The sequence below is a fragment of the Pecten maximus genome, chromosome 4, assembly GCF_902652985.1.
Source record: "Pecten maximus chromosome 4, xPecMax1.1, whole genome shotgun sequence".
In the NCBI taxonomy this organism is placed as follows: domain Eukaryota; kingdom Metazoa; phylum Mollusca; class Bivalvia; order Pectinida; family Pectinidae; genus Pecten; species Pecten maximus.
This window is the reverse complement of record NC_047018.1, coordinates 48,899,298-48,922,745: the sequence shown is the minus strand read 5'-3', so window position 1 is coordinate 48,922,745 and position 23,448 is coordinate 48,899,298. Positions and strand designations below refer to the sequence as shown.

At 33.8% G+C, this 23,448-nt stretch overlaps 1 protein-coding gene across 1 annotated transcript in view; it reads right to left on the bottom strand.

Annotated features, from left to right (window-relative positions):
• Nucleotides 1–23,094, bottom strand: part of LOC117326604 (cell death abnormality protein 1-like) — a 47,937-nt gene extending 24,843 nt beyond the window's left edge. The window contains exons 1-15 of the mRNA XM_033883362.1: nucleotides 22,927–23,094; nucleotides 19,125–19,334; nucleotides 18,019–18,264; nucleotides 16,047–16,145; nucleotides 15,495–15,590; nucleotides 14,576–14,671; nucleotides 13,946–14,041; nucleotides 13,681–13,776; nucleotides 13,108–13,203; nucleotides 12,787–12,882; nucleotides 12,334–12,429; nucleotides 11,992–12,087; nucleotides 11,356–11,451; nucleotides 11,037–11,129; nucleotides 10,122–10,217 (exon numbers count right to left, since the gene is read on the bottom strand). Coding sequence (XP_033739253.1) covers nucleotides 10,122–10,217; nucleotides 11,037–11,129; nucleotides 11,356–11,451; nucleotides 11,992–12,087; nucleotides 12,334–12,429; nucleotides 12,787–12,882; nucleotides 13,108–13,203; nucleotides 13,681–13,776; nucleotides 13,946–14,041; nucleotides 14,576–14,671; nucleotides 15,495–15,590; nucleotides 16,047–16,145; nucleotides 18,019–18,264; nucleotides 19,125–19,334; nucleotides 22,927–23,089 — 1,771 coding nt within the window. The 5' untranslated portion in view covers nucleotides 23,090–23,094. The remainder of the gene's footprint in view (nucleotides 1–10,121; nucleotides 10,218–11,036; nucleotides 11,130–11,355; nucleotides 11,452–11,991; nucleotides 12,088–12,333; nucleotides 12,430–12,786; nucleotides 12,883–13,107; nucleotides 13,204–13,680; nucleotides 13,777–13,945; nucleotides 14,042–14,575; nucleotides 14,672–15,494; nucleotides 15,591–16,046; nucleotides 16,146–18,018; nucleotides 18,265–19,124; nucleotides 19,335–22,926) is intronic.
• Nucleotides 23,095–23,448: the final 354 nt, after the last annotated feature.

The following is a 23,448-nucleotide window of genomic DNA, read 5'->3' as shown; positions in this document are numbered from 1 at the left end:
CACACATTAATACTTTGATACACGAGCCCACACATTGATACTTTGATACACGAACCCACACATTGATACTTTGATACACGAGCTCACACATTAATACTTTGCTACACGAGCCCACACATTAATACTTTGATACACGAGCTCACACATTAATACTTTGATACACGAGCCCACACATTAATACTTTGATACACGAGCCCACACATTAATACTTTGATACACGAGCTCACACATTAATACTTTGATACACGAGCTCACACATTAATACTTTGATACACGAGCTCACACATTAATACTTTGATACACGAGCTCACATATTGATACTTTGATACACGAGCTCACACATTAATACTTTGATACACGAGCCCACACATTGATACTTTGATACACGAGCTCTCACATTAATACTTTGATACACGAGCTCATACATTAATACTTTGATATAGGAGCCCACACATTAATACTTTGATACACGAGCTCACACATTAATACTTTGATACACGAGCCCACACATTAATACTTTGATACACGAGCCCACACATTAATACTTTGATACACGAGCTCACACATTGATACTTTGATACACGAGCTCACATTATTACTTTGATACACGAGCCCACACATTGATACTTTGATACACGAGCCCACACATTAATACTTTGATACACGAGCCCACACATTAATACTTTGATACACGAGCCCACACATTAATACTTTGATACACGAGCCCACACATTAATACTTTGATACACGAGCCCACACATTAATACTTTGATACACGAGCTCACACATTGATACTTTGCTACACGAGCCCACACATTAATACTTTGATACACGAGCTCACACATTGATACTTTGATACACGAGCCCACACATTAATACTTTGATACACGAGCCCACACATTAATACTTTGATACACGAGCCCACACATTAATACTTTGATACATGAGCCCACACATTAATACTTTGATACACGAGCTCACACATTAATACTTTGATACACGAGCTCACACATTAATACTCTGATACACGAGCTCACACATTAATACTTTGATACACGAGCTCACATATTGATACTTTGATACACGAGCTCACACATTAATACTTTGATACACGAGCCCACACATTGATACTTTGATACACGAGCTCTCACATTAATACTTTGATACACGAGCTCATACATTAATACTTTGATACAGGAGCCCACACATTAATACTTTGATACACGAGCTCACACATTAATACTTTGATACACGAGCCCACACATTAATACTTTGATACACGAGCCCACACATTAATACTTTGATACACGAGCTCACACATTGATACTTTGATACACGAGCTCACATTATTACTTTGATACACGAGCCCACACATTGATACTTTGATACACGAGCCCACACATTGATACTTTGATACACGAGCCCACACATTGATACTTTGATACACGAGCCCACACATTAATACTTTGATACACGAGCCCACACATTGATACTTTGATACACGAACCCACACATTGATACTTTGATACACGAGCTCACACATTAATACTTTGCTACACGAGCCCACACATTAATACTTTGATACACGAGCTCACACATTGATACTTTGATACACGAGCCCACACATTAATACTTTGATACACGAGCCCACACATTAATACTTTGATACACGAGCCCACACATTAATACTTTGATACATGAGCCCACACATTAATACTTTGATACACGAGCTCACACATTAATACTTTGATACACGAGCTCACACATTAATACTTTGATACACGAGCTCACACATTAATACTTTGATACACGAGCTCACATATTGATACTTTGATACACGAGCTCACACATTAATACTTTGATACACGAGCCCACACATTGATACTTTGATACACGAGCTCTCACATTAATACTTTGATACACGAGCTCATACATTAATACTTTGATACAGGAGCCCACACATTAATACTTTGATACACGAGCTCACACATTAATACTTTGATACACGAGCCCACACATTAATACTTTGATACACGAGCCCACACATTAATACTTTGATACACGAGCTCACACATTGATACTTTGATACACGAGCTCACACATTAATACTTTGATACACGAGCTCACACATTAATACTTTGATACACGAGCCCACACATTAATACTTTGATACACGAGCCCACACATTAATACTTTGATACACGAGCCCACACATTAATACTTTGATACACGAGCTCACACATTAATACTTTGATACACGAGCTCACACATTGATACTTTGATACACGAGCTCACACATTAATACTTTGATACACGAGCCCACACATTAATACTTTGATACACGAGCTCACATATTGATACTTTGATACACGAGCTCGCACATCGATAAAAAAAACTTAAGTGTATGGTACTGAATTTTTGTGTAAATAAAATATTTATTAGAAGGATTGTAAACTCTGAAATAGGCATACCTTTGGATTAAAATTTAATTAACATAGTTCGGTAAGTTGGAAAGTCAAAGCATTATAGTATAACTTCATTTCCGGAATGGACACAAAAACATATTGTGAAAATACACCAAAAATAAAAAATATTAAAAAAATATTAATCGTAACAAGTAGAATATACCTGTCTACAGATTATGTATCATATTAAAACAATCATATCTTGCTGCCATAGTATAACTAATCCTATGACACGTCAATGACTTAATATGAAATACAGAACATTGCAACAATATGTCTTGCAGAACTGAGGCGAGCAGAAGATTGCACTGGAGGTAGTTAAGTCTATTTTTGCAAGTTTGACCTATTGTTCAAAGACCGACGATTTTAGTTTGAACAATATTGTATTCAATACTCAAAATACTCAAAACACATACATATATCTCATATGGGATGGCAAAAAATAAGCTTAGAGCGTATATTAATTTCCTTTCTTATGTACATACAAAGGCAAATATAGATTTTCGGAACTGGTAGACATCGCATCAATATGAAATGAAATAATAATATTTACATGTTACAATTAACATCAATAGATATATATGTAACCGTGGAGAATAGAATTGATAGTCGAATAAACGACTGTAACGCCTGTAAATAAAAGTAACATTATAGAACTACGTTTACATGTAAGTAATAATACATTTGATAAATGATTTAAAGCGTACAAAAAGATTAGATAAAACGTTTACTTTGTTTAATATAATACACCGACGATTTTGTTTTTTGTCCAGGTATACATATCACTGAAAATCTCTTAAAACTGATGGTTGTGATGTTTTAGGAATGCTTACATTAACTAGGGGTCTATCGGGAACGGAAACAATTAATAGCTCTTTTATTATTATGATTTTTTTTTAAAGTTTTTTAAATTATAGCATTTTTTTACTGTCGGTAAGCTAATGAAATTCTGTATTTTTAGATATGTATACAATTTCCTGAGAGAAAAAAACTACATTTTTTCACCGACATATGTCTGGATTTGCTCTTGGTGACTCTGCTGTGAATCAAATATTTACAATAAAACCAAATGATTTTTGAAAGTAATAGATTCTGCTAAAGAAGTTCGTGTTGTATTCTGTGATATAAGTAAAGATTGAGACAGGGTTTGGCATCAGAGGTTAATATACTAAAACTGGTGGATCTATCTGATACAATCATAAAGTATATTTAATTTAATTTATTTGAAAAGAGTAAGTAAATGGTAGTTTTAATCTTCAAACCTCAACGATATTACGGCGGGTGTTCCTCAGGTTCCAGTACTTGGGCCTTTGTTATTTCCTGTTTACATAAACGACATTAGTGTTGTTGATTTAGATGTAACGTTAAATTTTCTGTAGATGATCCAATCTTTACATGATAGTTGGCGACCCCAGTGTAGCTTAACGTATGTAAGTGATTTAGTTTATATTCAAGAAGCGGCTTATAAATGGCTGGTAACTTCTAACCAAAACATAACAGAAAATTTACTAATTAGTCATAACACTTTGAACCCGACAATGTTGATATATATATATATGAGTATTAGTTATTATTTCTGTCGCGGGCATCTGGGTATGTGTGGTCCATCAAATCTTTAATGTCATGTTCTTATAAATCAGAGAGTCTGCTTCAAAACGTCGTTTTGGTTTAAGAAAACTAACATTCAAAGTGTATATATTATTTATTAGACCTACTTTGTAATATGCCGACGTCGTCTGGGACAATAAACATACCTATCTAAGTGGGAAACCAGAACATGTACCGCTGGAGGCAGCGATAATTGTTACAGTGGATTCCAAATTAACGAATATTTCAATACAGAGAAACTAAATGGGGACGTTATACAAAATCACATATTGATGAATATCATAAAATGGCAAACAACATGTCACTTAACTAATGATTGCTAGTCCGATAATCAGTCATACAATAAAAAAAACCCAATACCTTACATCAATCAGCACACAAACACAATTACAGTATAAATTCGTTTTACCATTCAATATCAGAGAAATATCGTCGGATAATGGACTCAAGGTATAATACTCCATGATAGAGACTTAAATGCAGCTTACTAAATCAACACTTATTTCACAAAATCCTTACTGATTATCCTCGCTTCACCTGTGTTTTTTCTGATAGAGGATAAGTTTCATTTTTTATTTACGTGTAATAATTATAAACGCAATAGACAGCAGCATTTATCTGAATTGATTCTAATACAATATACATATATATATATATACATATTATAATATTAAAATACAATATACAGGAAAATGTACACGTCCTATGGGATTATCACAGTCTAAATGATCGGGAGAGCGCTGAAATATTTATTTCCGTTTAGTATCATCATTGCAATATATTTTAAGGAGGATTATGTGCTTTGAGTTTTTCTATACACCACTGAGGAAACATTGTATTCTATTTGTTTCTATCTTTTCATAAGAACATCAATATGCCTTACTAAGTAAAAACTTAGTGTTAATGTGTTAAACTTAATATTTTTTATCCAATTATGTATCATATTGTACTTTTTTATTATTATTTTCATTATTTGTTTATCTCATCAATGATGTGTGTATATATACGTCCATGTGAATTGCCGTGACTTGTAATAGTGGACAGGAATTAATATCAGCTTTCAGCTTGTTTTCCCCTTCCACATTGTATTGATATTGTTAAGCTATGAACTGCAATTCTTGGAAAAAAAAGTATTCAAATTTACGGTAGATTCTTTTAAATGGATTCTTTTGCCTTTGACCAATACATGTACTTTATACTTTTCCACAAATGAAGCGCGATTTATTTCTAAAGTAAACAAAATATAATATTAGATTTACAGTCGCCGGTTAACATTGTTTAACGGTCCTATCAACATCTATGGTCATTAGTTTTAATGAATGCGATAAAATCGTCCACATCATCAACTAGAGAATGTACTCGTACAACAAAACATGGTTTTAGCACCTTTCCCTTTAAATTGTGAGTAAGATACAGAATTAAGAAATAAAATAAACTACACCTTACAGTTGTTCCCTATTTCTAGGACTAAAGGCATAAAGTGTTGATATGCCATTTGATATAAAAAGGAACACAAAATGACAGTGAAAGAGAATATTTGATTAGTGCACCGTCCGTGCCTCGAAGTCAGGGTTTTCAAAATCAGAAATATCAACGTCTGTTTTTCCCCCAATATATCACAGCCGTATATCAACATTTTGAATGATTTCGAATTCACTTGATGCAATTGATGAACTTGTCTTGCGTATTAGGTGACCAGCATTTCATAGACGTTAGCTGTTACTTCGTCCTGATGAGAGACAGACATAAACCTAGTGTTCTGGACGCATTGTTCTGCAAGGAAAAACATTAATAGGAAGAGATATGAAATATAAACAAATGGTAAATAAACATAAAGTCACTAAAATAAACCTTTTACCGAGAGAAATTAACGGAGAATGTTATATACCTATATACTTACATAAAACATTAAATAAAGTTATCCTTAGAATATTAACGAAGGGACACCCATTGGTAGTAATAAAACAGAAGTTAAAGCATCATCAATCATGTATACTGCATTGTCTCTGATGAAGGTTACTAAACCCAATGTATGTCATTAGCAATGTTTACCCATAATGATTAGGCTTGCGCAAGAATAGAACAGACAAACGTAAACATAACTACTTGTCTTAAAGTCAAGAGCGCTTGGAAAATGAATTAAAAGATACATCATTTAATAGTAAGAAACAATTCTAGCAGTAATGAAAATTTAAAATTAGATTTCAAGTTTACCTACGGTATACTGACACAGTAAATCCAGCTGCAACCGATTTTATACGTCAGCCGGGTTATAGAGAACAACCAACCAATTGAAAAAAAAAATAGATTTTTGAAACATCCCCTGCGTATAGAAAGTTGATAAAATGTCTGGCAGTCCCTGATTAGCCAGTATGTTATGAAGTAAGAAAATAGATATGTAGCTTGATAGGTAACTATCCATAAGAAATGTTGATATAAATTGTGTTAGTCCGATTGATTTTTTTCCCAAAAGTTCGCGTAATATTAATCAACAGGTATACATTTCAGACTTTTGAGAATTTTTACTGTGAAATTCACCCATTTTCAAAATGGCTACCCTTGAACGAATTTGAGCTGAAGGACCTAACTTTTTTGAATACGTGTTTTGAGACCCTAAACTTTCGTTATAAACCATAATTGCCATATTGAATTCAAGAATTTTAATGATATACTCCAAAACGTTAACACTAAAGTCTATGGAAAAACAATTGGTTGGTTGGTTGGTCCCTACAATGGAAATATAGAGGTTTTCACTGTATTGAGTATTTGGAGAGTGAACGAATATCGAAAGGGCACTATTGGGGTCTAACGACCCGGAGATGCCACCTAACGATACTCCAATGTCAAGTCTCGTCACTGCGTGTTACTCGTTATTACAGATGATCCTGTAGTATTAGCTTAGAATCAATTCAGATAAAAAAAAGGAACAGAAAAAATGAATAAAACATGTTTTGAATTTTTTTAAACTATTTTGTCTGCTGTTGTCTCCATTGACACCAACAGCCAACAGCGCCATCTAGAGCTTGCGTTAAAATGTGGCTGTTCTTATATGCTAATATAAGGATTGTTTTTGATTTTTTTATAATCTGCACCTGCATCGAAGTGTACATTGGGGAAACTACTGTACCCCCAATAGAAACTCACTTCGATGCAGGCGCAGAAAAAAAATATTAAATGTAAATATACTCTATCGTAAAATGTCTTTAATTTGAATAGGAGAATTACAGAAATGCAATTTACACAGTATAAGATGACGACAGGTCTAGCAGAACCCTGGAACTTGGAATTTACGCAGACATTAACATTTATCAATCAGTTTCGGAACCACTTTAACCTAATGTGGTACACATCGATTTCTGTGCTAGTGGAAACGTTGGTGAGAGATCACGTGGTGCACTTGTAATGCCATCTGTTTTCTTTTTGCTGATTTAAGAGCCTTCCATGACACTAAAATTAATGCATGGCTGGTATGAGCCAGCTTTTAGCTAGCAGTACATGTTATGGTTAACGATGTTACAAGGCTACAGGTATCAGAATATATATATTAAATCATAAAGATGAGCATTGTAGAGTTTTCAAAACAAATAACTACCATTTACAACACAATCGGTCTTTTAGGGGAATTCCCCAGTTCAATGTTTCTGCTAATGCCATTAGTGTTATATACATGTACCCTTGAGCGTTTTTCGTTGGTTATGCCACTCATAAATCAATTGTGACGTCATAATATATACAATGACGTCACGTTATGAAGTGTACACAAGACAACAAAATGACAGCCTCCGTGTGATTATGTCTTCCACATTTCAACTTTGAAAGCTGTCAATATGTATTTTTTCAGGGCTATGTAATAACGAGCTCCGCAAGCAGGAGCATGATACGCCTGTCACTGGAATAGCTACCCCTTATATATGTTAAACATAATTGCTTCTAGTTGTATTGTGTAAAATCTTAGAGAAATTGAATAAAAAATATATAGAAAACTTCTACACAATGCCCATATTTGGCAATAAAAGGTGCATAAATCTGCTAAAAATAATCGCCAAATTCCGTAACACAACCTCGCTTGAGTTATTGTGCAATAGAATATTTGTAACAAGATTCTTTAAAAAGTCCGTGGATTAATATAGGCTAGAGAATCTTTCGTTTCACTCGTGCTTCGCACTCGTGAAAATGTCGATATTCTGTCATACTCGTTAAATGTATGTTATATTAAACGGGAAACCATTCAATATCCTCTATGTATAGAGCATTTGTCCTTGTATTTCATTTATGTTTATTGGAACACATTCCCTTACCTGTGTTCGTGTTTGTACGTGCATCTGACAAGTTCATTCTGCTTTGTCTTTTTCTGCAAATAGAAAGGGTTACTATTTATTTAAGGGTTAACTGTAATATTTTTTCACGTTATTGAGCAATAACACAAAAAACTGGGGTGTACTCTTTTCATAAACCGCTTATAATTTAATTAACAACGATAAGAAACATTTTCATTAAGTTTAACATGTTTATTTTGCTCCAGATATTTAAAAACACATCGATAAATACAAAATCCCGTGAACAACGATTACTCCGCTGACGACACAGTCAACTTCCGGTATAACTGAAAGTAGTTTTTTTTTTTTTTTTTGTTATAAGATGATAACATAATTTTTTGAGCCAATGAAAATGCTTGTTACAAGCAAAATTAAATTATTTAGATATATCGTCTCGTGCACAGTCAGGGTCATTTAAGGCTGTTCGAAATTTCGCTTATGCAGCTTGCACGGCTCTCGAATGTAGTGTATTTTAAACGTAAAAAAAACGTTTCTTACCATTATGTTCTTAAACGATAAGCGGACTCTTTACTAGCATTGTTAAAATTTGGAATTCTTCATGAGAACGATTAATTAACTTTATCATAACAATATTTAGAAACCACACAATGCAGCTTCGGGTTTATCGAAAGGAATTGGTATTTGTACATGTTTGATATACAATGTATATGCTGTATTCTGTACTCGGAAGTTGCTTGTGACAATGACTAAAATTGAAAACTTACCGAAATTGCCATATTACTGCAGAAATCATCACAGCAACAAGCAGCCCACAAAGAGAAGCTAGAACAGCTATTATGACCAAGTTAGAATCGGCTGTAATAAAACAAAATCTCGAGCTGGTTAATGATTACATAGCATTATTATACAAAAATCAAAAGATGACCTTTACTTTATCGTGAAGGCCGATAAGGTTGAACTAGGTTAACATGTTAAAGAGGTATATTAAAGAGGTAAAAATCTTGTTTTTCTTTATCATTTATTTTATTTCCATGTCCAAGTGGATTGTGCGCAAGTTACATGTTTTGTGGAAAAAAATATCGAAACAAATCCGAACAGCCAAAAAAGAAAATCGCCAAAGGTGAAAGCAAACTGTATAATTCTCCAATCGCAAAAAAACCCCAATTATACCGAATTTTCTTAAATCTATCCCCTGTATTAGAGGGATTAATAGAGGGATTAATAGAAACCAGAGCATCGAAATGTACATTTTTTCATGAATAAAAGAAAACTAACACTGATGTAAAAATAACATTGTTTAATATCACTAGTGCAATTTTCTGACACTTGTAACATGTAACATGTATCATTACTGTATCAAGGCACTTCAGTACTGATATTGATATTTATATTTTAATAGCATGGATAGTTTCCTATTGTATTCAAATGATCATGTGAAACTAAAAATAAAAGACGTCTACAAATGTACCCACTAGTGGTTAGACAGTGTCCATCGTCCTTATTGCAGATGTTGTCCGTACATGTGTCCAGACAATTAGCCCCACACACCACTCCGTACTTTCCAGGGTAGCAATCTATATAGACAATAATGTTTTGTAACAATTCTGTTTTAATAATCTCCATTTTTGTAACACTTCAATGTGATACAGTTATAGATATTACGTTAAGAGTTGGGTAAAGAAACATGTATATCTGCGCAAATTTGCTTATCGATATTATTGGTCTAGTGTTATAGGTCGTAATTACTTTAAAGTATTCCGTACTACTTTACCTAAACAGTGGCCGGTTTGCTGATTACACACGAAGTCTTTGCACGTCAAAGAACATGTGAAGGAACATGTTACACCATATTTCCCAGCTGTACAATCTACAGACAAGAAAACGTTCATGTATATACTTTTTTTTTATACATTTTAGTGCATTCTAAAAGCTGTAGAATATTCATTTTCCAATTTCATTTTACTTAAAAAATATAACATGTTAACTTCTAGCTAAAAGAAAAATAACCACGCAAAATCTATATTATTTATCCTGGTGAATTGAGCTCTCCGGAGGAAGCCTCATGTTAAAAAAAAAAACATTGATTTAAATTTTTTTTTTAATTTGTTCCTGCATGGGTAACATTTCTCGCTCAGCAGGCTGCATTTCGTTTTGAGCGATAACTGAAATATTCGCCAATCCATTCGGCAGTCAGCCGTCTCGGATTTACTATTATCTAATAAGTGTTGAATTATAAATTCATTATAAATGTTATTTAAGTTCAGTGAGCAAAATATAATCAACTAATCAGGCATGTGACCGAATGTGTTATTTTAATTTGATATGAAAATTTATCTGAAAAAAAGGATGGAAAATGAAAATATCGGTGACCTACTATTTTGGACTTTTAGTCATTTGTCACCTTTAGTATCAGTCCGTATCAATTGGTAAGAGGTGAATATACATCATTTATGGATAAACAAGTTCAGCTTATGAAGTTTATTGACGTGTCATATTCATTAAGGAAAAAATTATCAACGTAAAATTAAAGTAAACATTTATTCATTAAAAAAAGATGAGATAAAGCATCAATATGCACGATCAGAAACCGTAGCTTTGTGCTCCTTTTATAGGCAGAACCAACGCATACATTACAAACAGTTAAACCCTCTCTACTAGATGTTATATTCTAATACGAAGTTTTTACTTATGCAAGTGGCGTTGTCCCTAAAACATCCGTCCCCACAGCTTTCCAAGCAGTCCTGATCGCAACCATCTCCGTGTTTTCCAATGATGCATTCTAAAAAATAAGTCGAATATATTAGCATCAATCTTTGATTCAACCTACTTCGTAATGAATGTAAATGTGAAAATATCAAACCATAAATCGATTAATTATGAACATCACAAAGTGGATGTATCAATGTTTACTAGTTTGTATTAAAACGGCAAAGCATTAGCATATTTCGGTAAATCCTTATCAAATAATTGGTTTTTAATTGGGTTAAGAAATATAAGCCACTCACCTGTACAGAATCCATTGTTCTTGTCACACGCCCCGCCCTTACAGTTTACTGAGCAGTCTTGGCCACATGTATTACCGTACTTTCCAGAAACACACTCTGAAAACATGGAACATACACAGTATACTTTATAGTTGTTTACTTTCACGGGGCTAATATTTCGCGGTTTCCCGGTCTGGCCTAGTTCGCAGGTATTATATTTCGCGTAACTACACCTTGTAAACATTCCGCAGAAAACATCTATATTAACATATAGATATGGATGTATACTTTCGCGCTATATTAAATGAACGCAAATGTAGCGAAATTAAATCTTCCGCGAATATTAAAACATACAGTATTAATGCGGTCTTTAATCGTTGAAAGTAAAAATCTACAGGAACAGTGAAGGCTAGGAGATATAGGTGTGTGGCGATCGTTTGATATTAAATAAATGTATCAATACAAAATATTATCATTGTAATCAAAAGAAAGTATAATGATCCGGATAAAGTCACAGATGTCACACAATTGGCACTTAAATTTTGAAAAGCAATCTTGACATACATTCCATGTTTTGTCTAGTACTTGTTTTCTGCAACCTTAAGAGTACTTTGTACACATCCTATCCGATACAATATAGGGACATTAGCTACTCGCCTGTACAGATTCCGCTGGTTCTGGCACACGTCCCGTTTTTACAGTTTACAGAGCAGTCTTGACCACAGGTACTGCCAAACTTTCCAGAAACACATTCTGAAAACAAAGATGAAATGAAATAGAGTTATCAAGAATGCTTTTTGAATCGTTGAAAATAAAGCGTAAAATGAACAGGGAAGCCCGGTGGATACAAGTTTGATTTAAAATAAGTTAATAATTGTCTTTGTGATCAACAGAATATACAGGAAATGGATAAAATCACGAACAATCACAGTGTCCATGACAAAGAAGCGATACTTCAAAATAACAGAACAGTCTTGTTCACAAATATATTCTGCTTACCATTACAGTATCCGGTGTCGATAGAACACCGTCTATCTTTACAGTTTACTGAACAGATTTGACCACATGCACTGCCGAACATCCCGTCAACACATTCTGAAAGTAATAAACCCAAATGTAATAACGGTTGATATACATGCCTTATACAAAAGGTTCTAAAGGAGGTATTTTTCAACAAGATAGAAATCGTTTGTAATTTATAATATTTACAATTTACAATAATAAAACGAGTCGGAAATCGATCTTAACTTTAACATATGTATACATATGTATATGGTTTGTGTTTATTTCGTATAACCTAACCTTAAAACCATTTTTTCCTAAATTGTCTCCATACATAGATACTTATCATTCTCTTTGTCACATGACATTTAGATGTAGCAGAAATATATTTTTGTATAACAATGCTTTTCTCTGTAAAATAAAACCAAATGATGGGTTAGTGCCACTCACCAGTACAGTACCCGGTGTCCCTGGCACACAAACTATTTTCACAGTTTACAGGACAGTCATGATCGCAAGTATTACCGAATGTTCCAGGAACACATTCTGTAATCAAACCAAATAGGATATTTTTTGTATCGTTAAAACTGATCCAGTCAGTCATCAAACGATACTCACATGTAAACTGTATATAAGATTTATGTAAATGGTACTGGTAAGTTGTTAAAATTTCAAATTTGGAAATAATACAAGATTGGATAATCTTGCTCGGCACAATTCTTTCAAATAAGTGGGCAAGCTTATCATTTTGCGTGTATATTCATTACTCACCATAACAGGTACTCGTGTCCTTGACACACAAACTGTGATTACAGTTTACAGAACAGTTTTGATCGCAGATGCTGCCGAACTTTCCATCAACACATTCTATAAATATAAAACCCCAGCAACATTAGTGTTTGATATACTTACCTTCTTGTCTTTTTAACACTGTAATTTTTTGAGCGGTTGAGTTCACAAATATAACAAAAGAAGTCTTATATAAACAAAAAAAACATATTACTAGCCTATTTTCTTTTAAATCAGAACATTAGTCTTTCGTTATGCCAGTCTTTGTCTATTATCATATTTCTTTCATTCTTCATTCCGATATATGGTTGCATTCCGTACATCTACATCATTTATGCGTGTAGAGATATTTGAGGTCATCCGATTGTACAAAAGGCACAATGCATCTCTCTCTCTAACCTCGTCTCTAATCTAACAAACTACACTAGAATGGACCCCCCCCCCCCCCCCCCCCCCCCAACTGAAAATACTGTATTCTACCTTGCGTTTCTTTGTAGGATGACATGATTTTTTTTCCTGGAAAAGCAAAATCCATGATTGGTCAATGTCACTCACCAGTACAGTAACCGGTGTCCCTGGCACACAAACTGTTCTTGCAGTTTGAAGGACAGTCCTGATCGCAGGTATTACCCAATTTTCCGTCAACACATTCTGTAAACATATCAATTGTTATTTCTTTGTATTGTTAAAGATAAGCCATTTAGTCAGCACGCTATATCAACAGTTTCAACAATACACTATGTAAAAACGGTAGTAGGTTCTAATTTGTAAAGTTAAAAAAAAACACAACAACATAAGAAATGACTGGGTTGTCACTCACCAGAACAGTAACCAGTGTCCCGGGCACACAAACTATCCTGGCAGTTAACTGAACAGTCCTGATCACAGGTATTGCCCAACTTTCCAGGAATGCATTCTGTAAACAAATCAATAGCATTTCGTATTGTTTCTTTGTCTTCTTAAATCGGTTATTGCTTTGTTTTGACCGGTGGTCTGTGTTACTGTTAATTAAGCATTGATGTCATTTTTTTTTTTGTTTCATCGGGGTATGAAACAAATTTTATTTGCAAACTGTATGAATCCGCGTAGCGGATTCTTACAGAAGTTTGCAAACAAAATTTGTTTCATACCCCGATGAAACTAAAACAAAATAACATCAACGCTTATAATTAATTTTTGAAACTAATTTTTTTATTTAAAACATGTTTTATGTATAATTTTACTGGTTTTAAATGGGATTCTTTTTCTCAAATCAATACGCAACGTCAATTGTCGTATTGTGACGTCACATTTTTCGCGCCATTCTCGGAATTTCTTTCATAGAAGAATGAAAAGAATTTTTCGACCAATCACATTTGAGTATTTACCATTAAAACCAAGAAAACTTAATTATAAAAATATGAATATTTTTTCTCAGTGAAATTATATAATTATTGGAAAAAATACTCACCAATACAATAGCCGTTGTTGTTTGCACACAAACTATCCTTACAGTTTACAGGACAGTCTTGATCGCACACATTACCAAGCTTCCCTGGAAAGCATTCTTAGAACACAGAAAAATCAATAGCTATGTATAAATATAAGATAAGTAACATAATTTTAGCTTGTATTTGAGATCGTTGATTTTTCTTAATTGCACAAAATCAGGAAAGGCTATGTTTGTGCTATTTCAGCAAGAAAAGAAACCACGTTGCTCTATTTTGTTTTGTTTCCTTTTTGCTTCAAACATAATAAATGATATCTACAGGAAATTATTTTCACTTGTAAAACCAGTTAGATAGTCAGTATCATTAGTGATAATATATCATAGAATCTCTATTGAGGCCTCTATAGCTCAATATTAACATTCTTAAATGATATTACTGATGGAGATATTTCAAAGAAGGACCAGTTCTCCACTTCAATTTGTCTAGGAAAGGGCATTCGTTTGAACTCTGAGGGCAACACTAAAAGAGGAGTGGGATATTATACAATCGTTATCCTCAACTAAAATGAATGTAAAATCACACTAAAAACATCCTAACTAAACCCGATAATCACATTGTTACATGACTGAAGAATATACTCATTGAATTTTTTTTATTTTTTTTCCAGAAATGTATTCTCATTGATCCCGTCCGTTCAAAATGATGGAATACATTGGAGTCTGTTATCAAACAAAATGATAATAAATTCATATTAGTTCGATATCAGAACGAGTCAGCTCCTGCCTAATAATCAATATTCAACACATATAAATTATATATGACAATAACGATAATCAATTCAAAACATTGAAACAGTTTGGTCATATAAGCAATGCAGCTGTGTGAGCTTTACTACAGTAAATATTCAATTATCTCTTAACAGTTTTTGACAGTACAAACCTAAACAATAGCCAGAGTCTTTATTACACAAACTGTCTTTACAATTCGTAGAGCAAGTGTTTTCACATAAGTTTCCGTATTTTCCCGGGAAGCAATCTGGAAAGGAACGGAAAGGTTTTTTTCTTCTTACTTTTTTTTTCATTTTGTTTTACCTTTTAACAAGGTTATTATCAACAGACCGGACATATTGATTTCTGTCGAGCAATGGTTTCAAATAACAAAATGACAAACTAGAAATCAGCCGATTGCAAATGAAATAAAGAAAGTGGGAAAATAACAATAAAAAATAATAATATAAAGACGTTGTGAAACTGAACAGTAATTAGTAAGTACAAACATCATTATACAATGTATACTCTGACAAATAAAGGTATATGAACATGAACACTTAACTGTGATAAATTTGTCGCTCTCAAATTTTCGCGTGTTACCAAATTTTAAGATTAGCGCAAATGACACAATGTGAAATATAAAAAGTGCAATGAAGGCAATGCTTCCTGCGCGAAAATAAAAATTACCGCTAATATATGTACAGAAACAGTAAATACTTACAAATGCAAGAACCCGTTTTAGAATTACAGTTGCCTCCGTAACAGCTGGCCAGACATGCTTGACTACAATTACCATTTCCGTATCTCCCCACAGGACAGCCTGTTGATAAGTGGATTTGAAATTCTATCAAAATGAATATGACGTGCCTTCTGCTTGGAGGTAAATAGCCGAAAGTTACACGATTTTATGAATTTCGCCGTTCGGGAATATATATGATAAAAGAATACCAGTTGTGAGGTTTACTAAATTTTCAAAAAAAACAACAAAAAAAACCAACTAAAAACAAAACAAAAAACAAAACAAAAAACAAAAAAGCAAAAACAAACTTTTCTTGTTTCCACGCATTGTTTGTGAGACCCAATGGGTATTGCCGCTACGGCAAAGACAGGGATAAGGTAAAATTATCTACGATTCAACATGAGTCTTTTAGGCAAAATAAAATTTGTTAAATGTGAGAAGTCGCCATAAACTGGCAGTGAAACCTCTCGGTATTTCATAAACGAACACATGCTTTTCAGTGTACCATCCCAGGATTTAATTCGGCGCGCGGAAGATTGGTTCACATTCCATTTTCAGATGTTTATTAAATACTTAACGGATGAATTGTTGTCATAACTGATCAGATTTAAAGCAATTAAATGAATTCAAACCAATAGGGAATTATGAAATTAAGATTGATAAGTTTTATGTCTGTAAACAAAAACAAAGATGCTTTAAGTTCAATTGAGTGCTGATCTTTTTAATCCAGAAAGACTTGCAAACCAGTCTGTACGTTGGATCGATGTTCGTTGTATTTCTCCATCCCTATCACTCTTGAATGTCCCATGTCGTAGCCTTCACTGTTGATGCGATTAACAATGGTCCCGCATGCTTTTTCTTATTCTAGACATATGATTCAGCGTTTCTTTACATATATTACTCATTTTCTGTTTCCCAAATATACTCAACCTCTTTACACGTGTGGCATACTACTGTGTAGATGATATTTGTCTTCTACATTTTTGAATGGTGTTATTAATTTTTGTGTCTATTTCTAGGTGTTCAGATTTAATGACCCTCGGATAAACCGCGCATACTTTTTCTCGTCCCATGTTTCCCTTTGATGTTGTACTTTTGAACATTCTTCGATGAACCAGTAAATCTTCTAAATTCTGTGCCCTGATGTATGATTCCATGGTTGGTGTAAGAAAGATTGACTTCATGCGGTCAGATTTGTAGAGTAGATGAATTTATGTTTTAACAATAGCATGTATATGTGTGTCTGGTAAAGCATTGGAACTATTTTGTCTCCGTGTTCGCATTATACTAAAGCCGACCCTTCCTTCTCATAACGTCTACTCTTTTGAATAGCTTTTCTACATTATTACTGCTGTAAGCCTTTTTTTCTCATTTTCATATCAATGTTTACCTCTTCCTGTATGTATGTGAGTTGTTGCGGCATATTCGCTTTATTCTCAAACCTAATGTAAACCCATCCCCCCCCCCCCCCCCCCTCACCACTTCATTTACCTCCCATAGGTATGCAACACGAGGGACACCTTTAGCAATTTACGATATTGAGTCGTGGTGTTTCCTAATCCTACGTGTGCGCATCTTTACTGCGCATGCTATGCCATCATGAAGACGGCTTCTTCCGCTGAAGCAACACACGTCTATAGTGTCATTGTCATAAACGAACCGGAAACTGTTTGCCACCGAAAAACTATTTGCCTAATGTCATCTCAAAAAGTGAAACTTCATACCTTCTCCCTTTCTTTATCGATCAAAGTAACTATTACAGTTTAAAATGACATCTTTGAACATACAAAAATCTATGATACTCATCCTCGCCCAATATTGTTAATTAATCAAAAGTTCGTTTCGTACTGATTTCAGTTCATAGTACTTTGACCTGTGAGAGAACTTACAAGGTTTATATAGTGACACTGTAGCGTAAATGTCAATGTATTCAAATGACTTGAAATATACTCACCATTCACTTGAACCTCACAAAGCTCCAACACTGCATAATTATCATACCAGCTGTATCGTTTTGTGTTGTTTCTATAGTTGTACACAGTCACATACCGCCCTACATACGGGCACTGGTGTGTCTGGTCTAACTGTACCGAACTTCTACTACTACTAGTGTCCTGATAACAGAGGACGCCGTTTGTCGGTGAATCGGTGGTATTGGATACATAAAGCTGGTATCCGGCCAGTCTTCTCTGAAAACCATCTGAAAAGAAGGAAATGATAACATGTAAAGAACGCTTTAATATGCATGTTTGAGGATAAACAGCAGCAGCAGCGGCAGCAGTAGCTGTAATAGTAGCAGTAGTAGTAGTAGTGAATTTGCAACTAATATCAAAACATTACTGTTCATGCATATTTCATGTGACTCCAAATCTTTCCCAGATCTATCAGCATAAAATATCAACGATGTGCACTGTTTTATGTTAGGACTTTTGTTAAACAATCCATGAATGTTTATTTGTGACGTTCGAGGACTAGTACGATAATACGGGTCTGATGAAAGTGGCTTGCCGTACTAATCATCGAATTATAGATATTCATATCCCGAATTTCCTCTGGCACGTAATATCTACTATATGAAAACGTCGCTCCGAAACCGTTTGGTGTCGCTAAGATTTTGGCGCAAACAATAAAATCGGGTGTGACATAATACCTACCTTATATATATAGATACGTGAGATATGTGTTTACCCCAAAACACCCATTTAGTCCGAAATCGGTGTTCTGTTCCGTCCGTATAGACCCTCGTTTTAGCTTGTCAAAATTTCACGCTCGATTTTATTGTGTTTGCACCAAACGGTGTCCGAAAATTCCATATTATCATATAGTAGAACGCTCTGGCCCTACACCAGACATGGTGTCAGGGCCAGAGGAAACTCGGGCTAAAACTATCCTTGGTTGTTTAACAAAACTCCTTACATAAAGCATATATACTCTCCAACCTGAAAAAAAAAGAAAGTTAAGAAAGATCTGTACTGTTACAAACAATTCAACACGTTTATATGCAGATTGTCAGCATACAGAAAGCATTATACATCTCCTTTTGTTTTAGGACAGACTTACCTCTGTAAACTATTCTGATTGTGTCGATGGTGCTGTTTTCTTCAAGATCGACACTCCACCAAGCCGTCTTCGGACCAACATCGGTTGTGTGCGAACAACAATTAGAATTAATATCGGCCGATTCACATCTGTCCACGACCCGTCTTGCCGACCATCTACCGTCACCATGAGTACTACTCTGTGTGGCTGTCTTCGACAGTGCGAGGTTTACTGTAAACACATAATGATTAACATGTCAAAATATTCTGCTCACACACAGAAATATATCAATAAAATCTAGACACCAACAGTTTTTTTTTTTAATTATAAAGCAACAAGGGAGAGGGGGTGGTGATAGGTAACTGCTACATTTGCTTTAAATCAATGCTTTATTTTGTCTTACGAATGACCATATACAACAAAATGGAAAAAAACAGAATAATTTGCTGCACATAATCTGTTAATTATAAAATATATTTCATTCATTTCTAAAGTATTTTAGAGGATCATAAGCGATTTTTGTTATCGTAAGTCTTTATTAACATGACAAGTCGCATTCATCAAGAGTTAATAATTGTTGAAAGAATAGTATGTATGACGATAGGCAAGAATAGGTACTAATAGAGGTGAAAGAGAAATATCCCTTTCAATGTCATTGTCTATCTAGTGTATTGACAGATCTTAGCGACCCGGTATATCCTGGCATTAGAATGGATTGTTTCATTAACAGAAAGTGACATTGTAGTTTAGTGTTGAGAACATTTTCATACCGTCATAAATGAATGAACAAATCATTTTTCAGTTCTACATATCGGTAGTACTACATCCTTATTATCAGATTTTAAATGTATCATTGCTTAATTACTTATAACTGTGCACCAAAATAGAAAGTTGATAACGTCAAAAATTACATATATCGAAAATGGTATTCGAAAGCTTCAAACACGGCAGTTAAAACAATTTTATAACCATGATACAGAGTTCCTACTGGAAATGTACACACACACACACACACACACACACACACACACACACACACACACATTTAAACAATCTACTGCAAATAAAATGTCTATATTTTTCATGAATTAATATGTTTACATAAAACAGATTATGGGTGTTGATATTATGATATGATACATTGACAATATATCAACTCTAAAATAATGAATGTACTCAAAACAACGTCATCAGTTTTTCCTGGGCGAACATGCCATTTGGTCCAGACAGACTACCTTTAAAGCATCCTTGACGCCATTGTTGTAGTACGCTTTGTCTTGAGACATACGCGTACAATACACCCACCACTAAAGACAATGACAATTGTTTTATTCCCATAAACAGTAAAATGTAGAGTATACATACAAGCAATAATGAATGATCAGGCAGGATGAACCGTAATTACCTTAATTAATTTAGTCATTGATATCAATTCATGTTGTGTGGGAGTATTAAGAGTTATTGGAGTATTAGAGATGTTTGGTTTTCAGCATTTTATTTTTAGATATTGTAGACAAACATGCACCACTCAAAGAAAAACGTGTTAAATATCATACCATTCCTGAGTCCTTTATTAAAATACAAGGGATGGCGGTAGAGACAATCCGAAGGGATATGCCAAATGTATTGTCCAATCAGAATGAATAAAGCAAAAAAAAATCCGCGAAAATATTATGCTCGTATCGTCAGCATATTGTGATAACTTAATCTCCTTGTCATTTAATTTAATACCTTTGATGTTTTTGTTATTACGAATCATAATTCCTAGTATTTCTACACATAGTATGAACAAATATGGAGATATAGGGTCACCTTGTCTGCAACCCCTTCCAATTTGAAAGAAGTTTGAAAAAATTCCATGTTGAATAACGCATAAATTAGCGTTTTTTGTTAATGTTTTTATTATTTTTATAAACTTTGGCCCAAAATTTAAAAAAAGTTAAGACTTTATAAATGAAGCTCCATGCAATAGAATCAAAGGCTTTCTCAAAGTCTATTAGAACCAGTAAACCTCGAGTGTCTGTGTCTTTAGTATACTGTAATATATCGTATATTTGTCTGATATTTTCACCTATAAAGCGGCCTTTAATAAAACCTTTCTGGTCCTCGTGTATGATATTATCAATTACACTTTTAATACGCTGCGCTAAGCAGTTAGATAAAATTTTATATGATATATTTAGTAAGGAGATTGGTCTCCATTTTTTTAGAAATTCTCTTGATTTGTTTCCTTTAGGAATAATTGTTATGACACCTTGCTTTTGAGTGATTGAAAGCTCACCGTTTTGGATCCCGAAGTTTAAGGATTTTAGTGGATAGAATTTAAGGTCTATCCAAAAAATGTTAAAGAATTCTGCTGTGAAGCCATCGGGGCCTGGACTCCTATTATTCTTAAGGTTTTTAATTGAAAGATCCAATTCATCAATAGTAATTTCTTCTTCAAAGTTATTTTTCTCCTTATCACATAACCTGGAATCGTAAATTCATTTAGAAGTTCATTTAGACTGACTTCTTCAATGTTTTCTTCTCTGTTAGAGTATAAATTACAATAAAAGTGTTTAATTTCATCTAGTATATTTTCTTGATTGGTTAATAATGTACCATTACTACTTACAATGCTTGAAATATTTTTATTGATATAATTTCTTTTTTCCAAACTGCAAAAGTATTTAGTTGGTTTTTCACCATTCTCGACCCATTGGGCTCTTGCTCTAATCAATAACCCTTTCATGTACTCATTTCTCAAATTTTCAAGTTCTAATTTTAAATTAGATAAGACTTCTTCTAAAACTGTATTGAAACAAATTTTGCTTTTATCACAAGTCTTTAACAAAATGGAATGATTTAAATGTGGGTATAATAAAACAGTTATTGTATGTGTATTTCTGGAAATATCTCTTTTATTGTCCCCCTTAACATAACTATTTCCCTCGGCTTCGCCCATGCAATAACTGTATAACATGATCACAAGTCTTTAACAAAATGGAATAATTTGAATGTGGGTATAATAAAAAAGTTATTGTATGTGTATTTCTGGAAATATCTCTTTTATTGTCCCCCTTAACATAACTATTTCCCTCGGCTTCGCCCATGCAATAACTGTATAACATGACCAACACGGAAGCAAAGCTCTCTCCATGATTGATCAGGCTACAAGGAAACTGGAACATTAGTGCAATATGTCAATCTCAAATAATATAACTGTGATATTTGTCCATCATTATATTACAACTAAACTATGTACAGCTACATTTGTAATTATTTGTATGTGTATTACATATTTATTTATCCAATTATTATTTTAACTTAACCTGTTGTATTTCAATTTAATAATATACATTTTACTTGACCATTTGTAAGTCGTTGACTCAATATGTCATCAAGAATAAACAAAGCCTATCAATGGATTATCTTTTAAAATCAACAGATTCAATGTGAAACTGAGGCGATACGGTCTATGAAAGCAAGTAGAGATAGAAAACAGGAGTTTCGCGGCTGCTTTGCATGACGCCCAGAATATTTTTTGCAGAGGACAAATCATATACGATACCGAAGTTATTTTTTTAATACAGTGTCGATGCTTTGAATAAGGTCGTTATCTATTGGTCAATTAGTATCAGTAAAACCGTTTATGTGTACACTGAAACACAAATATCTCTGAGGTGTAGCGTGGCCGATACAGATCACTGCTGCTGGTGATACATACATGCCGTACGAATAGACGATACTATGTAATAAAAATTACAATGGTAACAATATCAGAGACCCCACAGGAGGTCTAGAAACCGAAAATTCCAATAATTAAGATACATTAATTACCTACCTTCAGATCTGACTGTGTTGACTATTAAAAATAAGATCAGACAAAAATCTCTTTCTAAATCCAATCTTCTTTTCGCCATTTCTAAGTTTAATGTCGACTTAACAACAAGCAGACAGTAAGACACAGTCGTACATAGGTCTGTGTTAACGTAATCTTTATACATGCATGACGTATATCAAAATCTAGCGCATGACTTCTTCCGGATTTAGGTCACAAGGACTATGGTGTTACGTTTCAAGTGGCACGGCTTTAAATATTACATATGTAAAAACCCGTAGGGAATCTTATCCTCGATAGGAAGAGTCTAGCAGCTCTTATCGCTAGTTACCTAGCAACCGTTTATATACATGTGTCACATCATTGCAACAAGGAGCTTTAACAATTTTAGGCAGAAATGGTTTTTTTTTTTTTTTTTTTTATTTATTTATCTATTTAAAAAAAAGTTAATTTATTTTTTTAGAAACATAGTTAAGATATATAAATCAATAATATGGACAATTAATTAAAGATGATAATTAATAA